Raw genomic sequence first — 25,673 nt, 5'->3', positions numbered from 1 at the left:
TGTGTAGATGGTTATTCTCCTCCCTTTTGCCCTTTCCAGAGCACAGGTCAGGGCAATTACCTCAGCCTTCTGCGCAGAGGTACCTGTTGGTAAGGGTCCAGACTCTATTACCTCTCTGTAGGTTGTCACTGCATACCCAGCATGTCGCTTCTCATTGGCAATGTAGCTGCTCCCATCAGTGAACCAGGTCTCTGCATCGTCCAGAGGAGTGTCCTTTAAGTCTGGGCTACTGGAGTAGGTAGCTTCAATGGTCTCTAGGCAATCTTGGTGTACTGCTTCTCCTTGATTTCTGCTGAGAAAGGAAGCTGGGTTGACAATATTAGTCACCACGATCTCTACATCATCTTGCTCTACCATGATGGCCTGGTATTTCAGAAACCTCTGCGGTGAGAGCCAGTGGCCACCCTTTACTTCCAGTACTGCGGACACTGTGTGGGACACTAGCACAGTCATTTTTGTCCCAGGGTAAACTTGCGTGCCTCTTGAATATTCAGCACAACTGCTGCTACAGCTGTGAGGCAACCTGGCCAGCCCTTGGCTGTTGCATCTAGTTGCTTAGAGAAGTAAGCAACTGCCCTTCACTATGGGCCCAAGTCCTGAGCCAATATTCCCTGGGCAATTCCTTGCGTGGAAAAATAGAAAGATTGTTTACTTACATCTGGAAGTTTCAGAGCTGGAGCTGACATGAGGGCACTCTCTAGCTGGCGAAAGGCCCATGTGGTGTCTTTTGTCCACTGGAGATCTCTGTTTCCATTGGCAATAAGAGCATAGAGGGGTCCGACGAGCAGTCCATAATTATAAACCCACAGCTGGCACCACCCTGCCATGCCTAAGAAGATTCGGAGTTCTTTCATTGTCTGGGGTTTCAGGGTTTGCCATATGGCTTCCCTGCCTTAAAGTCTGCTGCTCCGCACTCACTTCTTACCCCAGGTAGATTACTTTCTGTTTCACTACGTGTGCCTTTTTCTTTGAGACTCTGCGTCCTTGGAGTCCGAGGAAATTCAAAAGGCTTACCGTCCAGGCTTCTCCTGCTTCCCTCGTCCGAGTAGCTACTAGAAGATCGTCCACGTACTGCAACAGCCTCTTTTCCTCTTGTGGAGCTTCCCGGGACTCTGGGTCTTTGCAAGCTGTTCTCCAATTGGAGTGGGGAATTTTGAAGCCTTCAGGCACACGGACTATGTGAGCTTGTGTTTGAATGCAAAAATTTTCTGGCTGGCTTCGTGGATAGGGAGGCAAAAGAAGGCATCTCTTAGGCCTAAAACAGTGAACCAGGTTAGCTCAGGTGTTAAACAAGTTAGTAAGGTATAGGGATTTGCTACCACAGGGTATAAATTCTGTGTCATCCTATTAACAGCCCTTAATCCAGTTCTATCAGTTATTGGGCTGATTCCTTCCTTATCTTCCTTTTGAGGGTACTACTCAGTTCTCACTAGTTGTGTTCTTTCCTTAAGCTTGATGCTCATGGGGGAGCATCTTTCAGTCTCCCTGGTACAGCAGAGGCCCATACCCTTGAAAACACTTATTTACTTATTCTAATATCTCCTTTCTAATGTCTTTCTTAATTTCAGTGTCTGTTAATGTTAAGCCTAACATCTTTATATCATTTGCCTCCAGAGTAACCTTTCTCATTTGAGAATGATTAGCAAATTGAGCGAATTGGACAAAAGCTTTTAGGTACACATAGTATACATGTTACTTTAAAGGTTTGCACAAGTATGCCTTCTCAGACTGGCCAGTTGTTCATTCCCCACACTACAACATAAACATTCTCCACAGGTACTAAAGCTTTATTTAAAACTGAATATATGACCCTTGTGTCGACAAAAATTCTTCCCTTTTTGGGAGGTCATCTTTACCCTTCCTCCCTTACCTTGGGAGGAGCCTTTAGCAAAACATATGTACTCATTTTGTGAACTGTGATTGCTTTGCATTTCAGCATGATAATCTTTGCCTGATTTCATACGTTGCTATCTTATGCTGCATGCTGAACAACATGTTTGATTTGCCTTCTCTTTGCCTTGTTTTCCTTTGTCAAGGGCCAAGACCAGAGGGCGGTCTGATCTTACAGTCTCTTCACCATTCTGGGTTATTTCTTAAAACAAAAAGACATTTCAGCATACAAAAACCCCATCCCACTTATCTTCCTATTTTAAAACAGTAGTAACTGCAATGAAGTATTATAAATCTTTTTATTTTCTGAGCTGCTCCTACTGGCAGCCTTCTCCCAGTGAGCCCCTCCCAAAAGGGGCTAATTTAGGAACCTCTTTGCTCTGGTCAGTTCTCATTACCTCTTTCTCCCTGCCCTATCTCGCTTCCACTCAAACCTCTTTTCACAGACCTTCACAGTAGTTTCTCAGTTTTCCTCCTACACACACACAGCTCCAGGTGGCAGGTATCAGATGTGATTCCCACACACAAGCTCTAAGACCTTGGGTTCTCAATCCGCTTGATCAGAAACCTCTAATTTGCACTCGGGGCTTATTAGAACTAGCGTTTCTCACAAACACCGTGCTGCAATAACACCTGCACATCCAGCTTTTGCCCACAGGTCATTCCCGTGTTCCCTGGGGAGACAGGGCAGCCAGAGCTGTCCCTGTGCCCAGGGGACAGCCACTGTCACCTCATGCAGCGTGCCAGCCTCTTGATACACCAAAGGCTCCCTGAAATTGCCTGCAAAGGCAGGCTATTCTGTTTGTTACAGAGAACTTTAAATCCCTACAGATTGTTTCCAGTCCAGACTTACTGCAGTACAAGCTGAAGTCTCATAAATCTCATAAGTCTCATTAACTAATTCATCTCATTCATCTCTTCTATATAAACTCTGTTTTAAAAAATATCAGTCTTTTCTAGTTCTCCTCTTGCACAATATAATTAAGCACTGTGTCTCCTTACACTTGTTTTACTGCTTTGCAAAAAGGCTGTGCTAGTCACAGCAAAAACTCTGATATACCCACAGACACAGACACACGCACCCCCCCCCCGCCCTTTATCTCAAATTCACTAGAGCCAAGGCTTGAATTGCTGTGAGGGGGAGAATTCTTGGAATTCCTTTAACTCGCTTTATCGTAGTTAAACATAAATCACTGTACTATAATTCTCCTGTGTAAAATGCTGCTCTTGTTGCAACAAAATCTTAAAATCTCCACAAACACTACTATACAATCTGAGAATCAAATTACCACAATGCAGCAGAAGAAAATCACCACACAAAATCACTGGGAAAGGGCATATTTCTCAAAGTGCTCACTTTTCTCAACACAACACAGCATACCATAATTCGACATTTACTCACATCAATTTTTCCTGGACACAATCAAAATACCAGCACACAGTCTAGAGATCAAGTCCAAACATCCAAGGCAAAGGAACTCTCTGAGCTCATACTCACGGTTAAAATGTACCAAATCTACACAAATCACTACATTTAAACACGATAAATACCATCACTGACATTCCTCCACTCGCTTCTCCGCGGGGCACTTCTCTCCCTACCCCCACAGCCTGCTGCAGCTGGCGCCTCAGGCCTCACTCGGCTGCTTCAAACATGGGTAGTATTGACCCCCCCCTGCACTGTAGATTTTCTCTCTTTTATACACCATACACTTATCACTTGCACGATTACAAACACAGTGCACTGACCACACAATGCACACATTAACTATACAGCAACACAGTGTCTGGACATCACACACACACACAAACAAAACACACACGGGCTCAGCAGTTCTGCTCTATCAGAACGATGAACCCCCAACACACACATACACAGGTTCACCCGGCTCACCCTAGAGCCACTAGTGGTTCCGCTCTATCAGAACGATGAACCCCGTCTCAAATACAGCTGCTCCATCAGCTGAACCCAGACGTCTCTGGGTTGTTTACTCCCTTGCTCTCCTTTCCCTCCCCTGGGGGCCCCTCAGTACATACCATATCTTCCTCTGCAGGCCAGCAGGTCGTTGTCTGTCTCCGCAGGTGGAAAGCGAGACGAGCGGAGCCCCACCAGGAAAAAAATCCTAGGGCGCGCCTTGGAGGTCTGTCTATCCCCCCTGCCCCTGCGGGGACAGAGATCTCCTGGCTGGCTCGCCATAATGTTTTGCGGAGAAAAGAAGAAACCTCACAGCTTCATAAAAGTTGTAAAGCCCGGTATGCTTTTATTATGACGCGCGCCGGACGCAAGCCTCCCCAAAAAGGCAAGCATACCCCTGAAGACTTTAGGTCTCCTTTTATCCCCCTTCCAAATGCATATTCATACAGTTTCACAATAGGTTCATACATATTCATTCCGCGTGACATTTAGCACCAGTTCTTCTTTATCAAAGGAATTTCTAGGCTGGGGCAAATTGACCTCGTGGTCTTTTCTGCTTTTCTTTCTCTGTCTCCTTGCTGTCTCGGCATGCGAGTTTTTCCTTCAGCTTTGGCCTCACAGACTTTTCACCTTTCTTAGACACTTCACCTAATTCAGAATGGATCTTTACTCTGTCTCATAGGAACCTGAAAAATTCTGAATCTGGACACTGTGGTGTCAGCAAACACAAGATTGGGTAGCTGTAGGTACCAGGTATTTGCAAGGTTTTGGTTTTCTTTGCCAGAAAATTACTAGACTTGGGCTGAGCTGGCACTGGGAAATTCCCGCATCTGGGCACTGGTGGTGCCAGCAAACACCGGATCTTGGCATTGCCAATGACGGTAGAAGGGAATTGCCAGATTGTGGCTTTCTTGACCAGAAAATTGCTGGACTTGGCTCTGCCAGAACAGGGAAATAGCCAGATATGAGCACTGGCTGTGGCAGCAAACACCAGGTCTGAGCACCTGTACTGGCATCAGGAGACTGCCAAATTTTGGCTTTCTGTGCCAGCATATTGCTGGACTTGGGCTGTGCCAGCACTGGGAAATTTCCAGATCTTGGCACTTGTGCAGCAAACACCAGACCTGGGTGGTGCTGGTGGCAGCACTGGGAAGCTGCTGGGTTCTGGCTTTCTTTGCCAGAAAATTGCTTCATTTAGGTTTTGCTGGCAGTGAGAAATTTCCAGATGCAAATTTTCTGTGCAAGCAAACTGCTGGAATTAGGCTGTGCAGGCATCTGAAACATTCCCAGTCTGGGTACTGGTGGTATCAGCAAACCCGAGATCGGGTTGCTGTAGGTACCAGGTCTTTGCTTGGTTTTGGCTTTCTTTGCCAGCAAATTGCTGCACTTGGGCTGTACCAGAATAGGGAAATATCAAGATCTGGGAACTGGCAGTGCCAGCAAACACCACATTTCAGGAAGGATTGGATCTGGACCCATTCCCTCCCTACCTCCCTCCCTCAACAAGGTGCCAGAGGGGCTGGACAGCAGCCAGGCAGAAAGAGACCTGCAGGGACTGATGGACAGCAGGCTGGACATGAGCCAGCAGTGTGCCCAGGTGGCCAAGAAGGCCAATGGCTCCTGGCCTGGATCAGGAATGGTGTGGCCAGCAGGAGCAGAGCAGGGATTCTTCTCCTGTGCTGGGCACTGGTTGGGCAGCACCTCGAGTGCTGTGTCCAGTTCTGGACCCCCAATTTAGGAAGGACATGGAGGGGCTGGAGTGTGTCCAGAGAAGGACAGCAAGGCTGGTGATGGATCTGGAACACAAGAGCTGTGAGGACTTGCTGAGGAAGCTGAGGTTGTTTATCCTGGAGAAGAGGAGGCTCAGGGGAGACAAGGCAGTGTCAGGGCACAGGTTGGACTTGATGATCTCCATGGCCTGTTCCACCCTTGCTGATTCTGTGACTGTCTGGAACCACCCTTGGAGCAGTTGCAGGAGGAGCCCTGGGCCTCCTGTTCAGCAGCTCCAGCAGCCCAGGTCCTTCAGCTTCTCCTGCCAGCCCCAAAGCCCATCCTGCCCATCCTGAAGAGCCTCTGCAGCTCCTCCTCACTGCCCAGAACAGGGAGCCCCAGAGCCAGACACAGCAGCCCAGATGTGCCCCCCTGGCCTCTGGCAAGGGAGCAGCACCAGGCACTGCAGGAGCCTGCAGACAATTGATCTGAAGGCCAAAGCTCCTTAGCTCCTTCTGAAAGATCAGGAACAGTTCCTCATTCCAGAGTGGTTGAATGCTGGGCACCGCAGCTCCAGGTGAGGACTGGACACAAGTTTGCTCCCACTGAGTGCTGTGATGGGTTCTGCAGGAACTCTGGGCTCCTGGGCTTGCCAGGCACAATGAGGAGAGAAGGAGCCAAGTGCACTGATGTGGGAAATGGATTTGTAGAAAGCTTTTAGGGCCTAGTAGAAGGCCCACAGAGTATGCATCTGTATATAAACCTTGAGACAAGAAATGCTAACTTAAAAATGCCATGGAATAGGACAGATATTGTTGAGAGAGAAATGAAGCTGGAAAAAACTTCCAAAAGATGGCCTTGCAAATAAGATTTTGGAAAAACAGAGCTATGAAAGATGCATTGTAGTGGGACCCCTGAGGGGCAGTTTTAAATAATTGGCTTTAAGGCACCTACAACGTGGCATGGCAAAAGGCTGATAGACCAAGAAACGCTTATAATGTATTATAATTAGGAATTAGTTGGCTTCTGATTGTGATGGCGTGAATTATAACATCTGTATTGTCTCACCCTTCTCATGAGACTGAAAATGGAATAAAAGTTCTTGAAACACCTCTCAGTTTCCCCATCTCTAGGTCAAGAAAAGAGTATTATCCAACACACTGACACACCTTTGCCTCAAGCATAACCCAGCCTGGACCAAACACACTGAAAGGTTTCCCCTTTGGATCATGTCTCGAAACATCAGGTCTGCTGTTTGACAACTCATGTTGGGTTGGTGTCAAGGAGTTTCCCTCAGAAATACTGGGTTTGTCTTCCTCTGTGCCTTCCCCTCAGCAGCCTTGGGGATGCTCCTGTGTGAAGCCATCTGTCTCACACAGTTTCAGACAACTTCAAACAGGATATTGTGCAATAAATTGTTTCCTCTAAAGTGTGCCAACAATCCCTTTCCAGCAATAGGAAATTATTACTAATGGATGGAAGTGGAAAACCCCCAACAGTTTATTATCAAACAGAATCGTCCCTAGACATGCGTTCCAAGAAAGCGCTGGGGTCTCTCTCGGAAGAACAGGAGCTGTCACGGAGCAGTTCCAGCAGCTGATGGAGGCTCGGGGACTCATCCAGTGTCGGCTTTCTCCCACGGCAGAGCTCCATGGGGCGGGCAGGGCAGTGAAGCAGCTGGGCTGGAGCCCCTCGCTGCCTTGTCTCCCCGGCGTGGCTCAGCTCACAGACTCTCGGGCTGGGAGCGGGGCCGCTCCGCTCCTGCCGGCACCGTGTCCCTGGGCTTGGACAAACAGTTTCCTGCCAGGAGAGCCCTCCACACTGCTCCACAGATCTTTCATAAAGGCCCAAACCAACTCCAAACACTCTGTCTGCAGCAGCTTTTCACAAAGGGCTGCAGCAATCCAGGACAGCTGCAAGTGAGTGTCGCAAGGCTCTTGTCTTGTTCCTGACAGCAGAATTCTTGATGATCTTGTACAATTTTCTTCAGATGTAACATGAGAGCTGAGGTTTTTTGTTAAAATACTTTATGATGAGTAACAAGCCTTGGGAGCATGAGGTACAGGACTGACATGCCAAACCATGAGCATATCCTCCAAAGCGGCCAGTTTAATTGTCCATTTTATTACTCTTGTAATTACGCCACACTAATGAGGAAAACCAAGCTCTGCTTGGAGGCAAAACAGGCATGGGATACACTACAGTCCCTCGCAGGCTCAGCAGGGCTGGCAGTGACACAGCAGGCAGTCTGCTTCATTGTGAACCACTACAGAGCTACATCCCAATCTGGTTTAGGTAGCGTGGTATTATTAAGAGCTCCTTTTCTGCATGAGACACAAAAAGGAGATTCCAAATGATCTTCATGCAAGCATGCAGTAAAGAACTTCTCCTGCTATCCTAACGAAGCGTTTGCTTTGGACATTACACTCTTGTCATTCATCTTTTGATGCAGACACCTCAGGTTTTCTCTCACACCCCTGCAAGGCTGGCAGTCTCTGTTTCCCATTTCCTGTTCTTCCCTAGAGATGGTGCAGTGGCTGCTTTGAAACAAAAAGCCCTGAGATCTGGACAGCTTGAAGGAGCATGAAATGCTAATTAAGTGCTCATATTGGTAACACCCAGGTCTGCACTGCCCAGTCCTCTGCAGCAGCAGTAGAAGACCATGCATCATTCCTGTTGGTTGATGTTCATGTTTCTGATGTGCAAGAGCAATGACTTTGAGGAAGGACAAAAATGCCCCTCTTCAAACAGTGGGTGTGCAAGGAGATGTGAAGTTTCACAGCCTTTTCTAGGATATTTCAGAAAGATCTAAGAGAATATTGTGGCATGGGGTAGGTCCCTAATTTTGTCTCCAGAGAAGTCCCCAAAGGGCACATTGACTCTGCTGCTGATGGCAACCCCATAAGCTCATGGACCAGTTTTCCCTGCAACGTTCCACCCTGCCTGGGCTTTGCTAGGCCGGGACTAGACCCAGAGCTAGGCAGGGACAAACACAGGCAGCCAGGTGACATTGTGTAACATCAGAAGCTGGCAACCATGAGGACTTTGCTGCCAAAAGGTTACAGCTTGCACTGGGCCCAGAAGTGTTTTACCCTAATGCAAAGCAAATTGAAATGTGAAGTTTAAAAGCTTCAAATGACTATGAAAGGAAACTGCAGAATAATTTCTGGAAGGGCAGCATTGTCAATGATCATGCCGCCCACCAAGAGCTGGAGCTGAATCCAGAATTTCTTCTTCCAGCTGTGCAGGAATTCATTCCACTGGCAAGCACTGGTCCACGGGAACAAATGATCCCCTAGCTCTGGGCTGAATGGCACCCAGGCTGCAGTGCAGATTTGAGGAACCCTTGTCACTTGTTATTGGCCTCCCAGTGCACTTATCCTTCTGGAAACAAGGTGCAAACAACACAGCTGAAGTGCTGTCCTGGGTAAATACACATACAGGTGACTTTGCCAAGGCAGTGCATCTTTTCCCAGTGAAATACACGACCTCTTCTTACCTATGGAATTGTGATTGAAGACACCTGTGAGCCAGATCTGTGGGAGATTGCAAAGGAGCAAAGCTTTGGGATTTGGGCACACTTCTCTTGGTTTCTTTGCTCAGGCCTTTGGTGAGCACAGAACACACCTAGTTAGAAAACCTTTGATTATACAGGATCTTTTGGATCCATTGTCCCTCAAACAGGTCAACAGGTGACTCTGTTGTAATGCTAAGTAACAAAGAGCAGCAGAAATGACACAAAGAAAACATGGCCAAAGTGGAAGAGGAGAGGCCCAATGAGGAAAGCATGTGGTGAGACACTGGCACATTGAGTGAGCTGCACTCCCATAATCTCTACGCCAGCAGGTCCTGGTCTCACACTCTCCTCTTGGTTTTTTTAATTTTGTTTATTTATTTACTTTTTTTCATCATCAAAATGAAATATATAGAATTAAAAATACATCATCAAAACTTAAAGACAGAATCAAACCACATTAATTCAAAACTACATCTAAAGATCAGAACCTATGTACATCTATAACTATGAAGCCTAACGCATCAATCCTGTTCTTCAAACACTCCCCATACAGGCAGCAGCTTCTTCCTGAGCTTGGAGGATAGAGAGCTCTTCAGGATGGGAGACAAGGACTTTGTGGGTGAGAGAACATCCGAAGTGTCCCGAGACAACTTCTCGGTAAGACTGTAACCAGTCAGATCTGCAAAATGGAGACACAAACTTTAACAGAGGCCTCCATGCAAACCTAAAGCATCTGAAGCTCCATAATTCCTGGGACACATTTCCTGGAGATGTGTAAACAGCTGCTCAGGGAAACATGCTCCTGCTGGCAGACACTGAGGCAGGCCAGGGCAAACCCTGAGCCACTAGCCCAGAGCTGGCACAGGCACAGCCTGGCCTCTGGGCTGCCCTGGGACAGCAGGGAGCCCAGAGCCTTGTGCTCTCCAGGAATGGCTCAGCTGCACATGCACCCTCCTGCTCCTCTGCCTGCCCCACAGCTCAGCAGCCCCACAGCTCCAGGGGCACTGGCAGCAGCACAGCTCATTGCAGGGGCGCATGCAGGGCACAGCTGTTCCCTGGCAATGTGCACAGCCTCTCTGGGCTGCCACAAGACCCTTCCTGCCAGCAGAGATTGGCCCAGCTCCCCCCTCACCTCTGTGTGAGGCTGAGCCATGATTGCCTTCACCTTGTCCTCAGTCTGGAGCTGCTCCAGGCCCCCATGCCATGACTAGGAAATGTGATGGAGAGAGCAGGGGCAGATGCACACCCTTCCCTAGGATTTCATCATTTTTGGCACAGCTAAAAAGGCAAATCCAGAGGTGTCCAACTCAGCGCTTCCTCAGCTTTCTGGAGAACATCTCGCCTTCACCAGCCCAGCATTTTGGAGAGGTTTTCCCGCACATGTGGAGGCTTGCTGGCAGCACATTCCTTCAGCTGGGTGCCCATCACCTTGCAGAGGGCAGAGGCCAGCTTGGTGGCCACGGTGCAGACGTTGGCACTCCGCACAGGCAGCGCCTTGTTCCCCAGGCAGGGCCAGAGCACGGGCAGGGCGTCGCGCTGGGCGACTTCAGGGCTCCTGGCATGAACCCCCTGCACAAGCACTGCCGGGACAGAGACACAGCTCCTTACCCACCAGCCTCACTGCAACAAGGATCTACCTCTGCTTCTGCTTCTTGCCAGCCTCTCTGGCCAAGAGCAGCAAAACAGCACCCAGAGCCCCTTGGTCCAGAAACGGGCAAAGCAGCTGAGCATCCTGGGAACAGAACCACCAACCCCTCAGCACTAATTGCTCCAACCAGAGCCTTGTCCCTGCGGCAGACTTCCTACCTTTACTAAATTATTTCACAATCTCTGCATGAACAATGAATGAAATGTCCAATTGCCTTTGATTTCCATTAAGAAGTTTTCTAAACCCACACTGAAGATTTGGAAATGCACCATAGAGAGGAAATGGAGAGATTTCTAATAAAAGGAATTATTCCATTTTTGTAAGTTTGATGCCAAGTGCCAAATGTCTAATCTGGCTCTTCCCTGTGCTCAGTGGCACACAGCAAAGGGCAGGATTAGAACACACCTCAAAACTCCAGCCCACCAGAGATGGCTGCTGCCTGACAGCTGGATGAGAAACATCAGTGACCAGTTGGGGTCTTTGGCAGAATGCTTTTGGGCTTCCAACAAAGAGCTGTTTCAAACCTCAGCGTGTTTTAGACAATTACCCAGATCCCATTGCTGTGGCATTTGAGTATCTCCACATTTTAATGCCATTTCCCCTCCCAATGGTAATGGCATTTTTTCTTATAATATCCACTGAAATAGGGGCACAGAGAAAGAAAAATGCTACACAGGGGACTGAAATGTAACCAAAACACGAATGTTTTCTCATATTGTCTCTGAAATTTCTCTGCCCATTTTCTGAACTGAACTATATCAAACACAGACAAAAGCTTACTACCAACAGGCTTCTTGCATGGCAGATTTGGCTGAGAGAAAAAAACCTGAAATGCTCTGGAGACCATTCTTATTTTCTGATCAGACAAAATGTTATCTAGCAGCCATTTAATATTCTGTGGTGGAAGAGACTTCATTTTCTCTATGCTGTTAATCCTCCAGCAGTCATCAACATTGAAAGAGCTCCTGCAAGTACCCAAAACCAATTCTGCTAAGCAGGAAAGGGTTATGGTACCCATTTTAAAATGGGAATTCATTTCAGTTTAAATGCAATTAAAGACATTGGTGACTACTGAACGTGAGGAACAGCTGTCTGTTCCTACTAAATCTCAGAGAGAACATCTGCTTTTTCTAAAGTAGTCCTAATTTATGGTTAATTCCTTTATTTATAAGGAATGTATATAAAAGAACTGCTAAACTAAATTCCCTATTGCTGGAGATCTACTTTATTCAAATGGTCTTTAAGGCCCTTTGACATTTCCAATTGCTGAACATGCCCTTTTGAGATTCTTAATGAAGACACAAAGTGTATTAAACCTTGCATTCAAAGATGTTGGCATAATTAGCAGTGGATTTAGCCCAGTTAAAGCAAGGTTATCAATCATCTTCTCTGCTATATATTGAGATTATCCTTTTTCCATTCCTTGGCTCTTGCTGACACAGCAAGCTCCTCTGAAGAATCAATTATCAGCTGCATTTGTAGCATTTTGGACAGCGCTGACACAGGCAGACACTGTTTGCACACCCTGAAAGGCTCAGTCCAAGGCCACTGTGACAGCACAGGCAGGGAGTCTCAGCACTCTGCTTCTGTCCCTGTGCCCCAGAGGCTGCCTTGCACTAAACCCGTGCCTCTGGTACCTCAGTTGAGTTCTGACCTAAGCTGTGACCCCCAGGCTCTGCTTGGTTCAGCCTCAAAACTTTCCAAGAGAAAAACAAGAATTCTGTGAGGACAAAACAAAGGGATGCCCTTAAACAGCATTGGCCACCATTTCCCCTCAAAGATCACAGATGTCCCTGAGCTCCCCAGAGAGGAGCCAGCTGGGGCATTTTTAGCCCTCCCTTTGCTGGAGGTGGTTCTGAGATGCCCCAGTGAGAGCTCAGCCCCAGGCCGAGCGCCGCCCCCATCTCAGGTGCTGCCCAGCTCTGCAGCAGCCAGGGAAAACCTGCCAAACCCACCTGCCTTGGCCATGGGGCAGCAGGGACACGCTCAGCACCTCCTGGTTTGGAGGAGCTGCTCTGCTGTCTGCTCACAGGCATTCCCTGTAAATGCTCCCTGGGAAGAGCTCTGGGCTCAGAAGGGGAGGCCAAACCTGTGATACGCTCGGTGACATCCAGCAGGGCTTGGCCACTCAGGTGATTCCATTGGGAGCTGAACTCTTTCAGCAGGGACACTTTATCTACAAGGGAAACACACGTTTCTGCTCACTTTGCTCAGGTCATAGGACAAAGGACAGTGGGGAGGGAAAGGGCAGGGCCAGCCCCATTTTATAAAATAAAGTACATTTCTGCAGATTTTTGAATCCTTTTTTTCTTTCCTTCCAGCCTACTTGGCAGGGTTTTAAATTCCAAAAGAAAAGCTCTCCTTTCACATTTGTAAATCCAAAGTTGTATGTTGTAGCAGGAGCTGTGTTAAAACATTTCACATCAGGGACCTCAGGAGTTCAGTCACATGGAAGCAGCGAAAAGGTTTTGCATCCCAGAGCACAAAGGAAGAGCCCCATACTTGGGACACAGAAAGGCACTGAGTCAGGCAGTTCCTGAGTTCACAAAGCAGCTGGGGAGGAGAAAGTGGAAGCTCCCCTTGAAGACCTGCCTCTTCAGCACTATTTTTTTCAGGCATATTCCCCTAGTGCAGCATTCTCAGAGCTGACATAAATGTGTGTGGCAAAGGAATTTAGAGCAGCCCTTGCCTATGTAGTTAATTGCTGTGGCCATCTTGCCCCACGCAAAACAACACGTGGAACAAGGCATCATTGACAGCTGGGTTTATACCTGTTTGATATAAAGAAATGAACTTGGTGAATCACAAGTTCCCCTTTGAACATAGAAGACAAAGAAGAAAAGTGGAAAATATGCAGCCAATGCCTCTAATGTAGAGCCTTGCAGGTGGCTGCCCTGCAGAAGCTCTCATGGTCAGTGTCCCTTCATGCCAACAGCAAAGCTGTTCATTTGGGAAGTCAGACAGGGCCCAAGCAAACTCCAAACCCCCTTTGCCCCTGAACTGTAGCAGAGCTGTAGTCAAGGACTTGCCCTTCAGACAAGCAGCACAGAGCCAAGGGCTCCTGGGACTGTTGGGAAATGCTGATCCCATTCCAGCCTGTTGGGGATGGTGCATAAGGACTGCACCTGCACAGCCTCTGGTGGGTGTCAGCTGCAGTGTTCCACAGACAAGAGCAGCTGTCAAGGCACTCAGCGCTCTCTTGTGCAGGAGAGACAGAGACGAAGCTGAGGAGAGTCCCTGCCAGGGCTCAGCCTTACCCAAATGAGCAATGGATTCTCCCAGTGCTTTCACAGCTGCCCCACGAACCCTGGGATCCTTTGAGTTCAGGTTCTTTGTTATTCCTTCCACCAAACCAATGATCACCGGGTTCAAGGCATCTTTCAGGGCTCCTGTGATTTCAGTCAGCACATCCAGCACCCTCTGCTTCACTTTCTTGTGGCTGTCAGATATTCTCAGGACAAAATAATCAAAAATCTGTGAAGAGAACAAGCAACGTGAAAGCTGGATTCAAATGCCCCTGTTTGAAGAGTGGATGTAGCAGTCAGCAATGTCAAAGATGAAAGTGATCCTTTCTGTCAGGTCAGCACTTGCTTGCACAATTTCACTGTTTTCCTGTGGGCCACTCACTGGAATGGTGGCACAGCCTCATGCTGGTTGAAAGATTTTCTTCTGTTTTTAGGAGGTTTGGCTGGGGACTGAATAGTTCCTATGGTATTTCTCTCCATCTATAAACCACTAAAAAAATTCCATTTATTAATGCTAAAGAGTACCTTTGCTTTGAATGGAAGCAGATTTTTACAATGCCCGGTTCTCTATACAGTTGTCTCAAGTACGGAGGGCAATTATGATTTTGCCATGGCTGGAGGAGATCTAAGTTTTCTTTTGTTTGTCTCAGAGGCAGTGTCTGGAGAATTGCAGGGCTCTGACCAACTCTTCCAGGATCCAGACAATTTCTCTAAGTAACAGGTGGACTTCTGAAATGTAATGTGCTGTACAGCTCTCATTAGAGCAGGTTCAGTCCCTTGACAGCCACATTATCAGGCACCTTTTCCTGGAAAAAGGGAAAAAGCAGCTACTGGGAGGAGAAGGCAGAGATGAGTCCTTAGCTGTTTTCCTCCTTTTCCAAAGAGAAAAAAAGACCTCCAAGAAGGGTGAGCACTGTCTTTACCAAGAGGAATAGGAACAAGGATGGAAATGAGTAGCCAGAGCTGTGCCTGTGTACAACAAGATGGAGTATATAAAAGTAACCTTTAAAAAAAACAACTGGGTCTAAACCAACCCAGCCTGATACTTCTCTTCGCTATGCAAACTCATTTTTGGTCTAGAGAACAATTGCCATGCTTTCAGGGGCTGGATTCCCTTCACTTCACCCAGCTGGGAGTAGGAGACAGCAGCAGTTACACCAGCAGAAAATTCTGCCATCATCTGATGAACAGCATCAATAGGCACCTGCCAGACAAATACAGCTGGACTGAAATACCTTGTCCTGAAGCCTGGACCTGAATTACATTTGTCTGGGTGAGAGGGACCAGAGTGTCCCAAACAGCCAGGACAGAGTGCCAAGACACACTGAATTAACTTTGCTGCTACAGGCTTAGGAAAGGAGCTAAAGGAAAGGAGCAGTGAAGATACCCTACATACTTGGGCAATGTTAGTGGAGATGAGCTGGGGGCTGTTTTTGCACAGGTCTAGGAGGAGTTCCACTCCTTCCATCCTTGTCTGAAACCCCTTGGCTTTCAGGAGATGGTGAAGCTTCTGGAGCAGCTCCATTTCTTCCACAGCTGGAGGTGACGTGACCTGGGCTTTTGCACAGGGTAGGAGGTGTCCATCAGAGGGAGATTTCACCCTGGAAAATAAAACCAAATGAGGACCTGGTGGTGATAATTATCACAGCATGGCATCCCCATAGTGGAAATAATTAGCATGGGCTCCATGTTACCATACCGTACCGTACCATACAGAAACTCATCGCCCTTTCAGACAGTCTGGTACAGACAGCCCAGATTGGTCAATTGAATCCAAAACACCATCACCAGTGGCCAATTAAGAAATTACCCTTTGGTAAACAAATTTCCATAACACATTCCACGTGTTCACAACAACAGGTGCAGCAAGTGAGGATAAGAATTGTTTCTCCTTCTTTTCTCTGATCTTCTCACAGCCTTCCCCAGAAAAATGCCTGGGAAAGTTGTGCCTGCTGCTCTCTATGGAGACAGCTGCAGCCGCAGACAATACCTGCAGTTAATTGTGAGCAAAACATCTTGAGCAGCTTTCCTAATTATGTGATTTCAAGCTGCAAAGTCATGGGGCTCTGAAGAACAACATGGACCTCATGACAATCATTACAGGAGACAATCTGCAAGTGACATTCTCACCACTGCTCACTCAGGAAAGCCAAGGATGAGATGCATCTGATCTATCTTCAGATGGCTGCCAGGGCACACAGGTCACTTTGCTTTGTGGAGAAAGAGAGACATCACTTCCAAGTTTAAATGCCTCCTCATAAGGGACGTGTGTGTCTTAGAATAAGGAAACTCATCACTCTGGAGAAATGTCTCTACAACCAGGCATGACAATCTGGAAAAGTAGCTGAGATGCATTCTGAACAGATAAACAGGGCCATATTTGAAAGATTCAGAAAATCAGTAACAGAGATAAAAACAGAAGCCAAACATCCCAGACCTACACTCACATTTCATTTGCTTCCCTAGAGACTAGATGCACAGCTTAACAACCCCACTGGGAACAATTCTCCTGATCAACCTGTCTCTTCCATGAGCATGGGAAGATGCCAGCTGTGCTACTGAGGCATGTGGTCACTTTCCTGTCACTGCTGAGCAGGACAGAGCTAAATAAATCCCCTCTGCTATCAGAGGAGAACAGGTACAAGCAGCTCTGCAGCTGCCATGAAGAGACAGCAAGGAGCAAATTCCTGTCTTAAATGCTGATTGCAGCACAGGGGGAAATAAACCAAACATGCTTTCCATCAAGCAAATTACATGAAGGACAGGAATATCAAGGCAAAAAGTCCACATTGAGACACCTGTTGACTGAAGTTGTTCAGGAATTGCTTTGCTACTTACTACTCAAACTTGGCACTGTTTAAGGGTAAGGAAACCACGATTCCGCCAGGCCAAACACACGGATGAGAACTGTATCTTTGTGGAATGGCATCTTGCTTCCAGACTGAGATTTCTCATCAAAACACCCATCTGAAAAAGACTCCACTCAGGTAAAAAAAAAGCCCTGTTTGAATTTACTTGTCCCAAGTCATGCAGCAGAAACTTGGCTCTCTCCCAGCCTCCACAACACTGCCCTTGCCATGCACTGGATCATCTGAGCTGCCACCAATGGTTGTCTGTTTGTCTCTCCATTTTTGTGGAAATCCCTCCAGAGAAGTTGTGTTCAGCACAATGCACAAGTAGACATTTTTTATCCTAGAGCATTTGTAGGGAAAGGAAACAATCTGTGGCATTGGTCATCTCTGCCAGTTTTTCCTAAGGAAGAGGCATGTAAAGCTTGTCATGTGCTTTGTCACATCTGACAAAAGTGCTCAGTACCGTTTGCCAGCAGACAATGTGGCCTGGGGCTCCTCTGAGCCATCGTTCCTCTCCTTCACCCGCTCCTTGAAAGATGGGCCTTCAGCCTTCTGGTTTTCCATCCCCGACAAAGACACAGAGAAACCCCATCAATCTTTAGAGTATAAAACAGGAAATTCCCTGTTTAAAACACAAGTTAAAACCAGGATCACTGCTACCAAGGCTTAGGGAAACATTTCCTAACTTACAGATGGAAACAGACCAGAGATTCAGTGATGCCAACTCTTTGTTTTCAATAGCCCAAGGCAGGTTATGGGTGCTACCAGACTCAGCAGCAGTCTAAAATCCCAAATTCCTTAGTCTTGAGCATAAATGGGAATAATGCAAACTGGCAGACAACGAGTGTTTGTGAAGGAATAAACAGAAAAAATTGGACTCTTTGGGGGTTGGCCCAGTGTGTTGGAAGTTGATTTGGTTCAACACTCACTCTCCCTGTGCCTGCACAAAGGCAGACTCCCTTCTATAATGTCCATAGAAAAAATAAAATCGCCTCCCCCAAACAAACAAAGGATTTTCCACTGGATGCTGCTGAATTCACCAAGCTTCTTCCAGCTCCACAGGGCTGGACAGCAGGGCAGTATTCCCGAAAGACAGACAGTCATTGTAGTAACTAGGATTCACTTGGACATCTTTTGTAAATTTGGAAATTTTCTTGGCACTACTACTTCCAGTGTCCTTTGCAAAGACTCTGTTATCTTCAGAAGCACAATTCTCACTTAATTGCTGTACAGGGGGCAGGGTAGGGAGAGCATGGTGGGGGCTTACGCTTAAATGTAAATCCATTTTCTCCTCTTTCCCTTTCCTCTTTGTGACCAGTATTGAAAATATTCAAAACCCCACTTTTCCCTAATAATATCAGTTCCTTTGTGGTCTGCAGATGAACAGGCTGAGGATTAACAGCTCATTCCCAGGAGCAAAATGATTCAGCAGAAGAGGAATGAGCTAAAGACAGATTGGGTATGTTTGATCTCATATTAGCAGTTGCAATACTTGCACAAAGGAGACATTTCTCCTGCCAAGCACTTATTTTCTTCCTAATTCTTGTCAGAATATCTTCCAGGTCACGGGAGGAAAGAGATTGTTCCAAAACTGTTTTAAATTGTTGATGATTGAGCAACATCTTCACCATCTCCTGTCCATAATGCCTAAGGAAGGAAGGAATGAAGGAAGGAAACAAAAGAAAAGTGAACAAACACAGGAAGAGCGTTACCAGAAGAGACTGATACCTTAAACTCATCAGGTGCAATCCCTGCATAAGAAGGCATTGCCTACTCAGCAAAGAGGGAGATTTACCTCACTTGACACTGCACAGTGCTGTCAGCTGAACACAAGAGGCAAGAGGAGAATGTGGGGCCACAGAAAAATACCATTTCACTCTGAAACTGGGGGTGTGCTTCTGTGGCATCAAAGGATCCCAGGGAGCAAGCAAAACACATCTGCTTTGTTGTCAGAGCCTATTAGCAGTGTCTTGCTGCCATTGCACAATAATTTGCCTTTCTTTACCTGGCAGGGAAGCCAGGACAAAACACCTCATGCATCCTATTGATTATTCTATACTATGGGTATGCACAGGGGCAGCTAGTTGCTCTGGTGTTCTTGGCAGCTATTCATGGGAATTTCATCACCAAAGGAACGGGATTTTGGTGATTTGGGTTGATTTTACCAGTAGGAAACCACAGTTTTCTTCAAGAAGAAGTTTGGAACTCACTGAGCCACAGATAACAGCATTCTAGAAATCTGCAGAACAGGTTTAGAAAGACTGAATATTTTGGCTAACGACCCCTGAAATATTTCTAGAAAGTCCGAAGTTAATGAAAAATGGATGTTGGGATCCTTCAGTGATGAACATTAGCCAACACTTTGGCTTTGTGTTGTGCACCTAAGGCCAAACAAAAGTGTTGGACTGGCTGATCTGAGCTCTTTTGATCTCAGTAAAGAATCCTTCAAGCCACCGAATAAAGGTGGCAATGTTCCTTTTTGCTGGCCAACCTCAGGTTTCCCAGCACAGCCATTTGCCCAGGCAGCCCAGAGCAGTGGTCACAGGGCCAAGGCTGAGAGAGCTCAAGAAGAGTTTGGACAATGCTCTCAAGCACATGGAGTGACTCTTGGGGTCACTGCACATGGCCAGGAGATGGACTCGATGACCCTGATGGGCCCTTCCAACTCAGCATATTCCATGATTCTGTGACCCTTATTCACACCGTGAGGTAACTTCATATTCCCTTTAGTTTCCACTCTTGTGTGGTTTCACCTTTACAGCCAGACACAAAACGGTTTTCCTGTTTTGGGAGGTGAAATGAAGATCATTACTTGTGTCCCTGTGGCAGTCCTGAGCAAGCTTCCCTGCCACGTGTGGCAGCCTCTCAGCCCTGGGGGTGCCTGCGAGCTGGGTGACTCCAATTCTCTCCACCAGGGACAGGAGGAGTTGGGCCGCACACTCGCGCACCGGGGCGGGGCGGCTGCTGGGGAGGAGAGAGCAAACCCTGGGCACAGGGACAAGGAGCAGCGGCAGCGCCGGCCTTGGCCAGAGCTGCTCCCTGCCCTTGCTGGGGGAAGGAGCCTGGGCTCTCCCTGCGCCTTCAGACACCTGCACAAGGCTCTGTCCTCAGCTAAACACAAAGGTAGCATTGCACACTAGGCCTGCCTGCACGGAAGAGGGAGGAATTCAGTCTCCCTGCACTGTCTGATACTCAGTTTCTTTCACAGTATTTACTCGGAGAAAGATTAAAGAAATAGATGACATATGAATAATTTAGAAATTACGGACAATTGATGCTGACCCATCAGAGGTCACCCAGTACACAGAGCTACAGCAGGACTGAGGCTCTTTCCACCCATTTATCCCCAAATCTGCAGACCTTTGGAAAACAAATGCAGGGAAAACACGTGGTGGGCTGTGAAGTTGCAGAATATCCAGCAATGAAGCCTGTTTCTGCTGTGGGGCTTGGCAATGGATCCATCTGAATGTTTTACCCTATTGCAAAGCTGAGGAAAGGGGGGCAGGCAGTTTAGCCAGGCTGTCCTGTTCTAGAGAGTGTCTCTTGGGAACTATCAGGCCCAGCACCAACATTTAAGGCAGCATTTGCTTCAACTGTCCCATGGCTGTCAGCCTGTGGAGGTGCCTGTAAAGTGATTCATCTTCTCAAGGCTAACATGAAACATCAGTTTGCATAGAAAGTAGAGCTCTAAGCCAGGACAGTCATACAAGGCTCCTTTGGCAGGAGCTGCACCTGCTGTGCAGGCTGTGCCACACCCAGCAGATTGTCCCCCATGTGATCCACGCCCCAGCAAGGACCCTCCTCATTTCCCAAGTTACTGGCATCATGAGGAGACATGGTTTTCCCAGGGCCTCTGTGGTTACCACTGTGAAATACCAAACACTGCTCACAGCTGCAATTGCAATTGCCCCTCTGCCCACAAAAGCACAAGGCTCTACCCTTGGCCTTTGCAGGCACTTTCCCTTCCCCATCAGTCACCACATCTAGGAAAATCTGACAAACTGGGAGAACTCCAGGACGCAGCAGGAAGCTGAGTCAGAGGAGCTTTAGTTTGGATATCAGGAAAAAGGGTTTTTCACCCAGAGGGCGGCTGGGCACTGGAACAGGCTCCCCAGGGCAGTGGTCACAGCACCAAGCCTGACAGGGCTGAAGGAGCATTTGGACAGCAATCTCAGGCACTTGGTGTGACCCTTGGGCTGTTCTGGGCAAGGCCAGGAGCTGGACTCCATGGTCCTGATGGGCCCCTTCCAGCTCCCCATATTCTACACTTCTGTGATTCTGAGAACTGATGGGCTGCAGGAGGGCAGAAATAGGTGACGAGAGGACAGAAGTGAGGTTGGTTGGAGAATCAAGTCACTGAGTTCATAGAAGATGCAGGATACAGGACCCTTCCCTCCAACCATTCCCATTCTCTGTCTCATCCCTTCTCCCTCCCACACACACAAAGGTGAAGAATATCACTAAAAGAAGAAGAACCTACTTGACTCCCATGTCCATGAGAGCAGTCATTGCTCATGCAGGAGTCACATTCTCCACCATGATCCCCAGGCTCTGACTGGCTGCTTTCTGAACAAATTCTGGGGAGCTGGACACCATCTGGAGAAGGAGCAAAGCAACCCCATCCACCTCAGAGTCCATGTCCTTCTTCAAGGTCACAAAGAGCTCTCCCAGAGTGACAATGGCAGAGCAGGACACCTTGGAATGGAGGTTGGTCACCTGGGGAAGCCATGAGGGGAAACATAAGAATCACCTTGAAAAGAAAACCAGTTGCCTTCAACAGAAGTCCCAGAAAATGACAACACATCCCACTGGGTCTAGAGGAACATACAAGTACAGGAAGAGCTGGAGAGCACAAGCACAGAAAGGCACTTACTCTGGCACCAATTTCTGGCCTCAGACCTGCTCACTGTGGGCCTAAAATAAAAATTTCATTCAATGTTCTACTTAAAACTTCTAAAATGTCCACAGCTTTCATTTTAGGCCCTTTTACTAGAAAATTAAAGCAAGGGCTGCTTTCAAATCATCAAGGCACACGTCATAAAGATAAAAGGGTCAGGTGCTCCTGTTCCAAAAAGCAACACCAGCAGTTGAAGCACTCAGCCAGGAAACAGAAAACACAGGCTCAGGTCTACAGAATAATTTGCAGTGTTGAATTACAGCTTGGGCAGAGACTGGGACTCTGGGAAATTACATCATTAGCGTCTCAGTTTCTGCATTTGCACTCAAAGATGAGTGTCAGATACCCGACCTGCCAGTAAATACAGCTGCATGTGCCCACAGATCCTACAGATAGCTGACAGAAATTAGAAATCTCAGGTCTAAAACCAGAAATGAAGGCAGACCCTTAGCACACATGGAGATGAACAAGCACATACCTACTCTACACACCATGTATGAAGTATGGGGGACAATTCAGAACAATGTTCTCACCTCGCTGGTAACTGCCAAGCAAACCTCACGGAGGCTTCAAAGCAGGACCTCTGAATGGGACCCAGCCAGGTGTTGGATGGTGAAGAGTCCCTTCTCGTTCAGCTCCCTGAAAGGCAGAAGATTGATTTTTCTCTCCACCAAGGCAGCACCCTCTGAAATGAGCAGCACTGGGACAGGTACATAGAGGTGTCAGGGATGGGCAGGGGCGTTTGGAGCCTGCAGTTGCTCCTCAGCTTGGCCCCTCTCCTGCAGAGGCTGGTCCAGGCCAAAACTTGGGTGGTGCTCCGGGGCCTGGAGCCAGGGGTGAGGTACCACATCTGTACCAGCTGCGCAGCAAGCCCGACGGTACCTCCATGGACGGCATCTGGGGGCCCTGGTCGCAGGCTCTGGCTGCAGAGACCCCCCACTCCTCCGGTGAGCAGCCATCCCCTCTGCAGGGTGCTGGCAGCAACAGCAGGGAGGCACCCACGCCTGGGGCTGCAGGGCTGGGGGTCCTGTTGTAGCAAGGTGTGACTCCCAAGTTTTGGGGGGCCAAGGGGAAGCAGCCCCCTCCCTGTCCTGGCTCTCCCTGCCCAGGAGACATCGGGCTGTGCTGCAGAACCCCTGACCTGCGGCACGTGCGCTGCGAGTGGGGCTGGGACCCTGCAGAGCCCCACAGCTCCCACCAGCTCCTCTACCGGCCACCTCCGAGCGGGGCTGGCACAAGGTAAGGGGCATGGCAGGCAGGTGGCACCCATGCAGGCACATCCCAGAGACCACTGGTCCTGCTGTGTCCCAATATCCCACACTGGGCCCCTTGCCCATGCCCTGCTCTGTCCTGCCCTTCCACCACCAATCTCATACCCCCTCACCACATTGCACCTCCAACTACAAGCAGCAGTAGCTTTCCTGGGGAAGAGCAGGAGGAATGCTGGCTGTGGGTATGCTTTGGTGAGACTGACTGGCTCCCCACTCCTCCCACAGGGAAGATGCATGGCAACAGTGCAAGGAGGTAAGCAGGGGGGCACAGGGCACCTATGCCTGCATCTTCCAGCCCAAGGCTGGCAGTGCCATCTCTGTCCTGGTGAATGTCACCAGGACCCACATGCTGCCCACACTCAGCTACTTCAAGGAGCCCTTTTGGCTGCACCAGGCTGGTGAGTCCCAGTGCCACCGCAGCCCCTGCTTTGCTCACAGGGGACACAGTGTCCCATGTCCCGTTTCACAGGAGCGACAAATGCCTATCCCCAACACCAGCAGTGCTCACAGATGCCCCACAGCTTGTGCAGGCAACAGCGTCGCAGGGCCGGCTGAGCCTGCAGTGGCTGCCGCCCCTGGAGCTGCCTGCAGAGCAGCTGGACTACCAGGTCCGCTGTGCCATGGAGAACAGCCATGACTGGAAGGCAAGGCCTGCCCAGGGTACCCCGGGCAGCGCTGCCCCCCTCCGCTGCTGACACACGGCAGGCGCGGGCTCGGGCCAAGCGGGACCCGCCCCTTGGTGCCAGCCCACAGCAGCCCTGCCTCCAGCTCGGCTCTGCCCTGCAGGTCCTGCAGGTTCTGCGAGCAGCGAGGAAAGAGGTCCTGGACCTGCGCCCAGGCTCCCGCTACCCCGCGCAGGTGCGGGCCCAGCCCAGCGGGCCGTGGTACAGAGGCAGCTGGAGCACCGGGCCCAAACCCGTTGTGGTTGATGCCGTGGCCGATGCGGGTAAGGGGCAGGGCTGGAGGCTGCGGCCACAGGAGCCACACGGCTGACGGCAAGAGGCGGACAGTGCTGGAAATGGGGAGGGGGGCGCGGGGCAGGGGGCTGCGAGGGGCTCAGAGATGGTGGCTCTGGGAAAGGCTACAGTTCCGGCATTCCTCCTCCGATGCAGGCTGGCTCATCCCCAGTGTTACGGTGGTGCCGCTGCTCTTCTCAGCAGCGCTCCTGGGGCTGCGCTGCACCTTCCCCTCCCTCTACAGGTAAGGGCTGTGCCGGGGGCAGGCGGGGGGGTCCAGCACCAAGCCTGGGCACCTTGCATGGGGCATTAGGGCACCTCAAGTCTGAGGGTCAATTCAATGCCCCTTCCTGTGTACCCAGCAACATGAAGCAGAAACTCTGGCCGCCCATTCCTGAGCTGCACCGTGCTCTGGGCAGCTTCCTCCAGGAAAGCAGCAAGCACGGCCAGGTGAGTGGGTGGGTAGGGCGACTCAGCTGCTCCCGGGGGCAGCTCGAAGGGCAGCCCCTACCCCGTCCACTCCATGTCGCCCCAGGCCATGCCTTCGACAAGCAGCCGCCGGAGGAGACCGTCCTGCCCTGCCTGCTGGAGGTGCTGCCTGGCCCCCGGCGTGAGGCGGGCCCGCCGCCGGAGCACGCTGGGGGCCGTCCAGCACCGACATCGCCAACCAGTCCTACCTGCTCATGAGCGGCTGGGAGCCGCGGGCAGCCACGACCGCCCCCACCCCGCCGTAAACTCCTGTTCCCCCCGAGCCCCCGCCTGGTCCCTCCTGCGCCTCCGCGCCCCCGGCCCGGATCGCCCCGCCTTAACAAGAACGCCCCAATCTGGTCCCTCCCCCGGTCCCGCCCCCGGTCCCGCCCCCTCACTTCACACACGGAGTGCTCCGCCCCGTCCCGCGGCTCAGCCAATCGCGTTGCGTCGCGCGGCCATCGCCGGGCAGTGCGTGGCCGGTGGGTGTGAAGCGGCCAAGCGGGGCCCCGTCCGCCCGCTGTTTGAAATGCTGTGGGGCGGGTGAGCGGCGGCGGCGCCGCGGAGGTGAGCGTGCCACAGGGCCGGAGAGGCGGCCTGGAGGCGCAGTCCCGAGCAGGGAGGCTGTGGTGAGGTGGGCAGGGGAAGGGAGAATGTTGCTTATCAGAGGGAGCCCCAAAGAGCGGCTGGCAGAGGTGCCGGCTGATCAAGGAGCCCCGAGGAGCAGAGGGAGGGCGTATCGGCTGACAGAGTGTCCCGAGGAGCGGCTGGGGAGAGTGGGGGTGTGCGTTGGAGGGGAGGAGCAGCCGGAGCGCTTGCACGGTCCGGTGGTGGGGAGGCCAGCGGGGCTGTCGGAGTAGGCTCAGCCCGGCCGGTGGGCACGGCCAACACCACCCACCCGCAGAACCACGGCGCAGGTACTGTTGGAGGCGGACCTGCACGGGCTGCTGAAGCTGGACACGCTGATCCCGAATGCGCCGCCTGCGCGATGGCAGCGCAAGGCCAAGGAGAGCGACCCCGGGCCCAGCCCCGTCGGCGTGTCGCCCGTGAAGCCGGCCAATCGCTCCCACAGCTCCAGCAAGACGCTGTCCACGACAGCCGGTGAGCGCCGGCCACCGGCAGCAGAGGTTGAGTGCGGGAGCCTCGCCCAGGCTGCTTGTCCGTAGCCATGGGGCTCTGGGCTCCCTGCCACGTTGCCCTACCGGCTGCTGCTCAGGCAGGAGGAGGTGGGCTGTGCTCCTGACAGCCACCCACCTCCTTGCCAGCATGAGGGGCAGAGCTCTGAGCACTGGGGCTGGCCAGCT

General features: G+C 50.1%; 1 protein-coding gene across 1 annotated transcript; it reads left to right on the top strand.

Annotated features, from left to right (window-relative positions):
* The first annotated feature begins 9,629 nt into the window (after positions 1 to 9,629).
* On the top strand, positions 9,630 to 24,635 carry LOC131560200 (thrombopoietin receptor-like). Its single transcript, XM_058808868.1, is given in 11 exon segments — positions 9,630 to 9,689; positions 22,460 to 22,528; positions 22,531 to 22,621; positions 22,784 to 22,913; positions 23,171 to 23,343; positions 23,447 to 23,589; positions 23,732 to 23,898; positions 23,948 to 24,145; positions 24,264 to 24,355; positions 24,437 to 24,550; positions 24,553 to 24,635. Coding segments are annotated over 11 exon segments (1,320 nt in total).
* Positions 24,636 to 25,673: the final 1,038 nt, after the last annotated feature.

Source organism: Ammospiza caudacuta, chromosome 7 (assembly GCF_027887145.1).
Source record: "Ammospiza caudacuta isolate bAmmCau1 chromosome 7, bAmmCau1.pri, whole genome shotgun sequence".
In the NCBI taxonomy this organism is placed as follows: domain Eukaryota; kingdom Metazoa; phylum Chordata; class Aves; order Passeriformes; family Passerellidae; genus Ammospiza; species Ammospiza caudacuta.
Note: the sequence above shows the minus strand (reverse complement) of the source record. Positions and strands in the feature narration are given on the sequence as shown.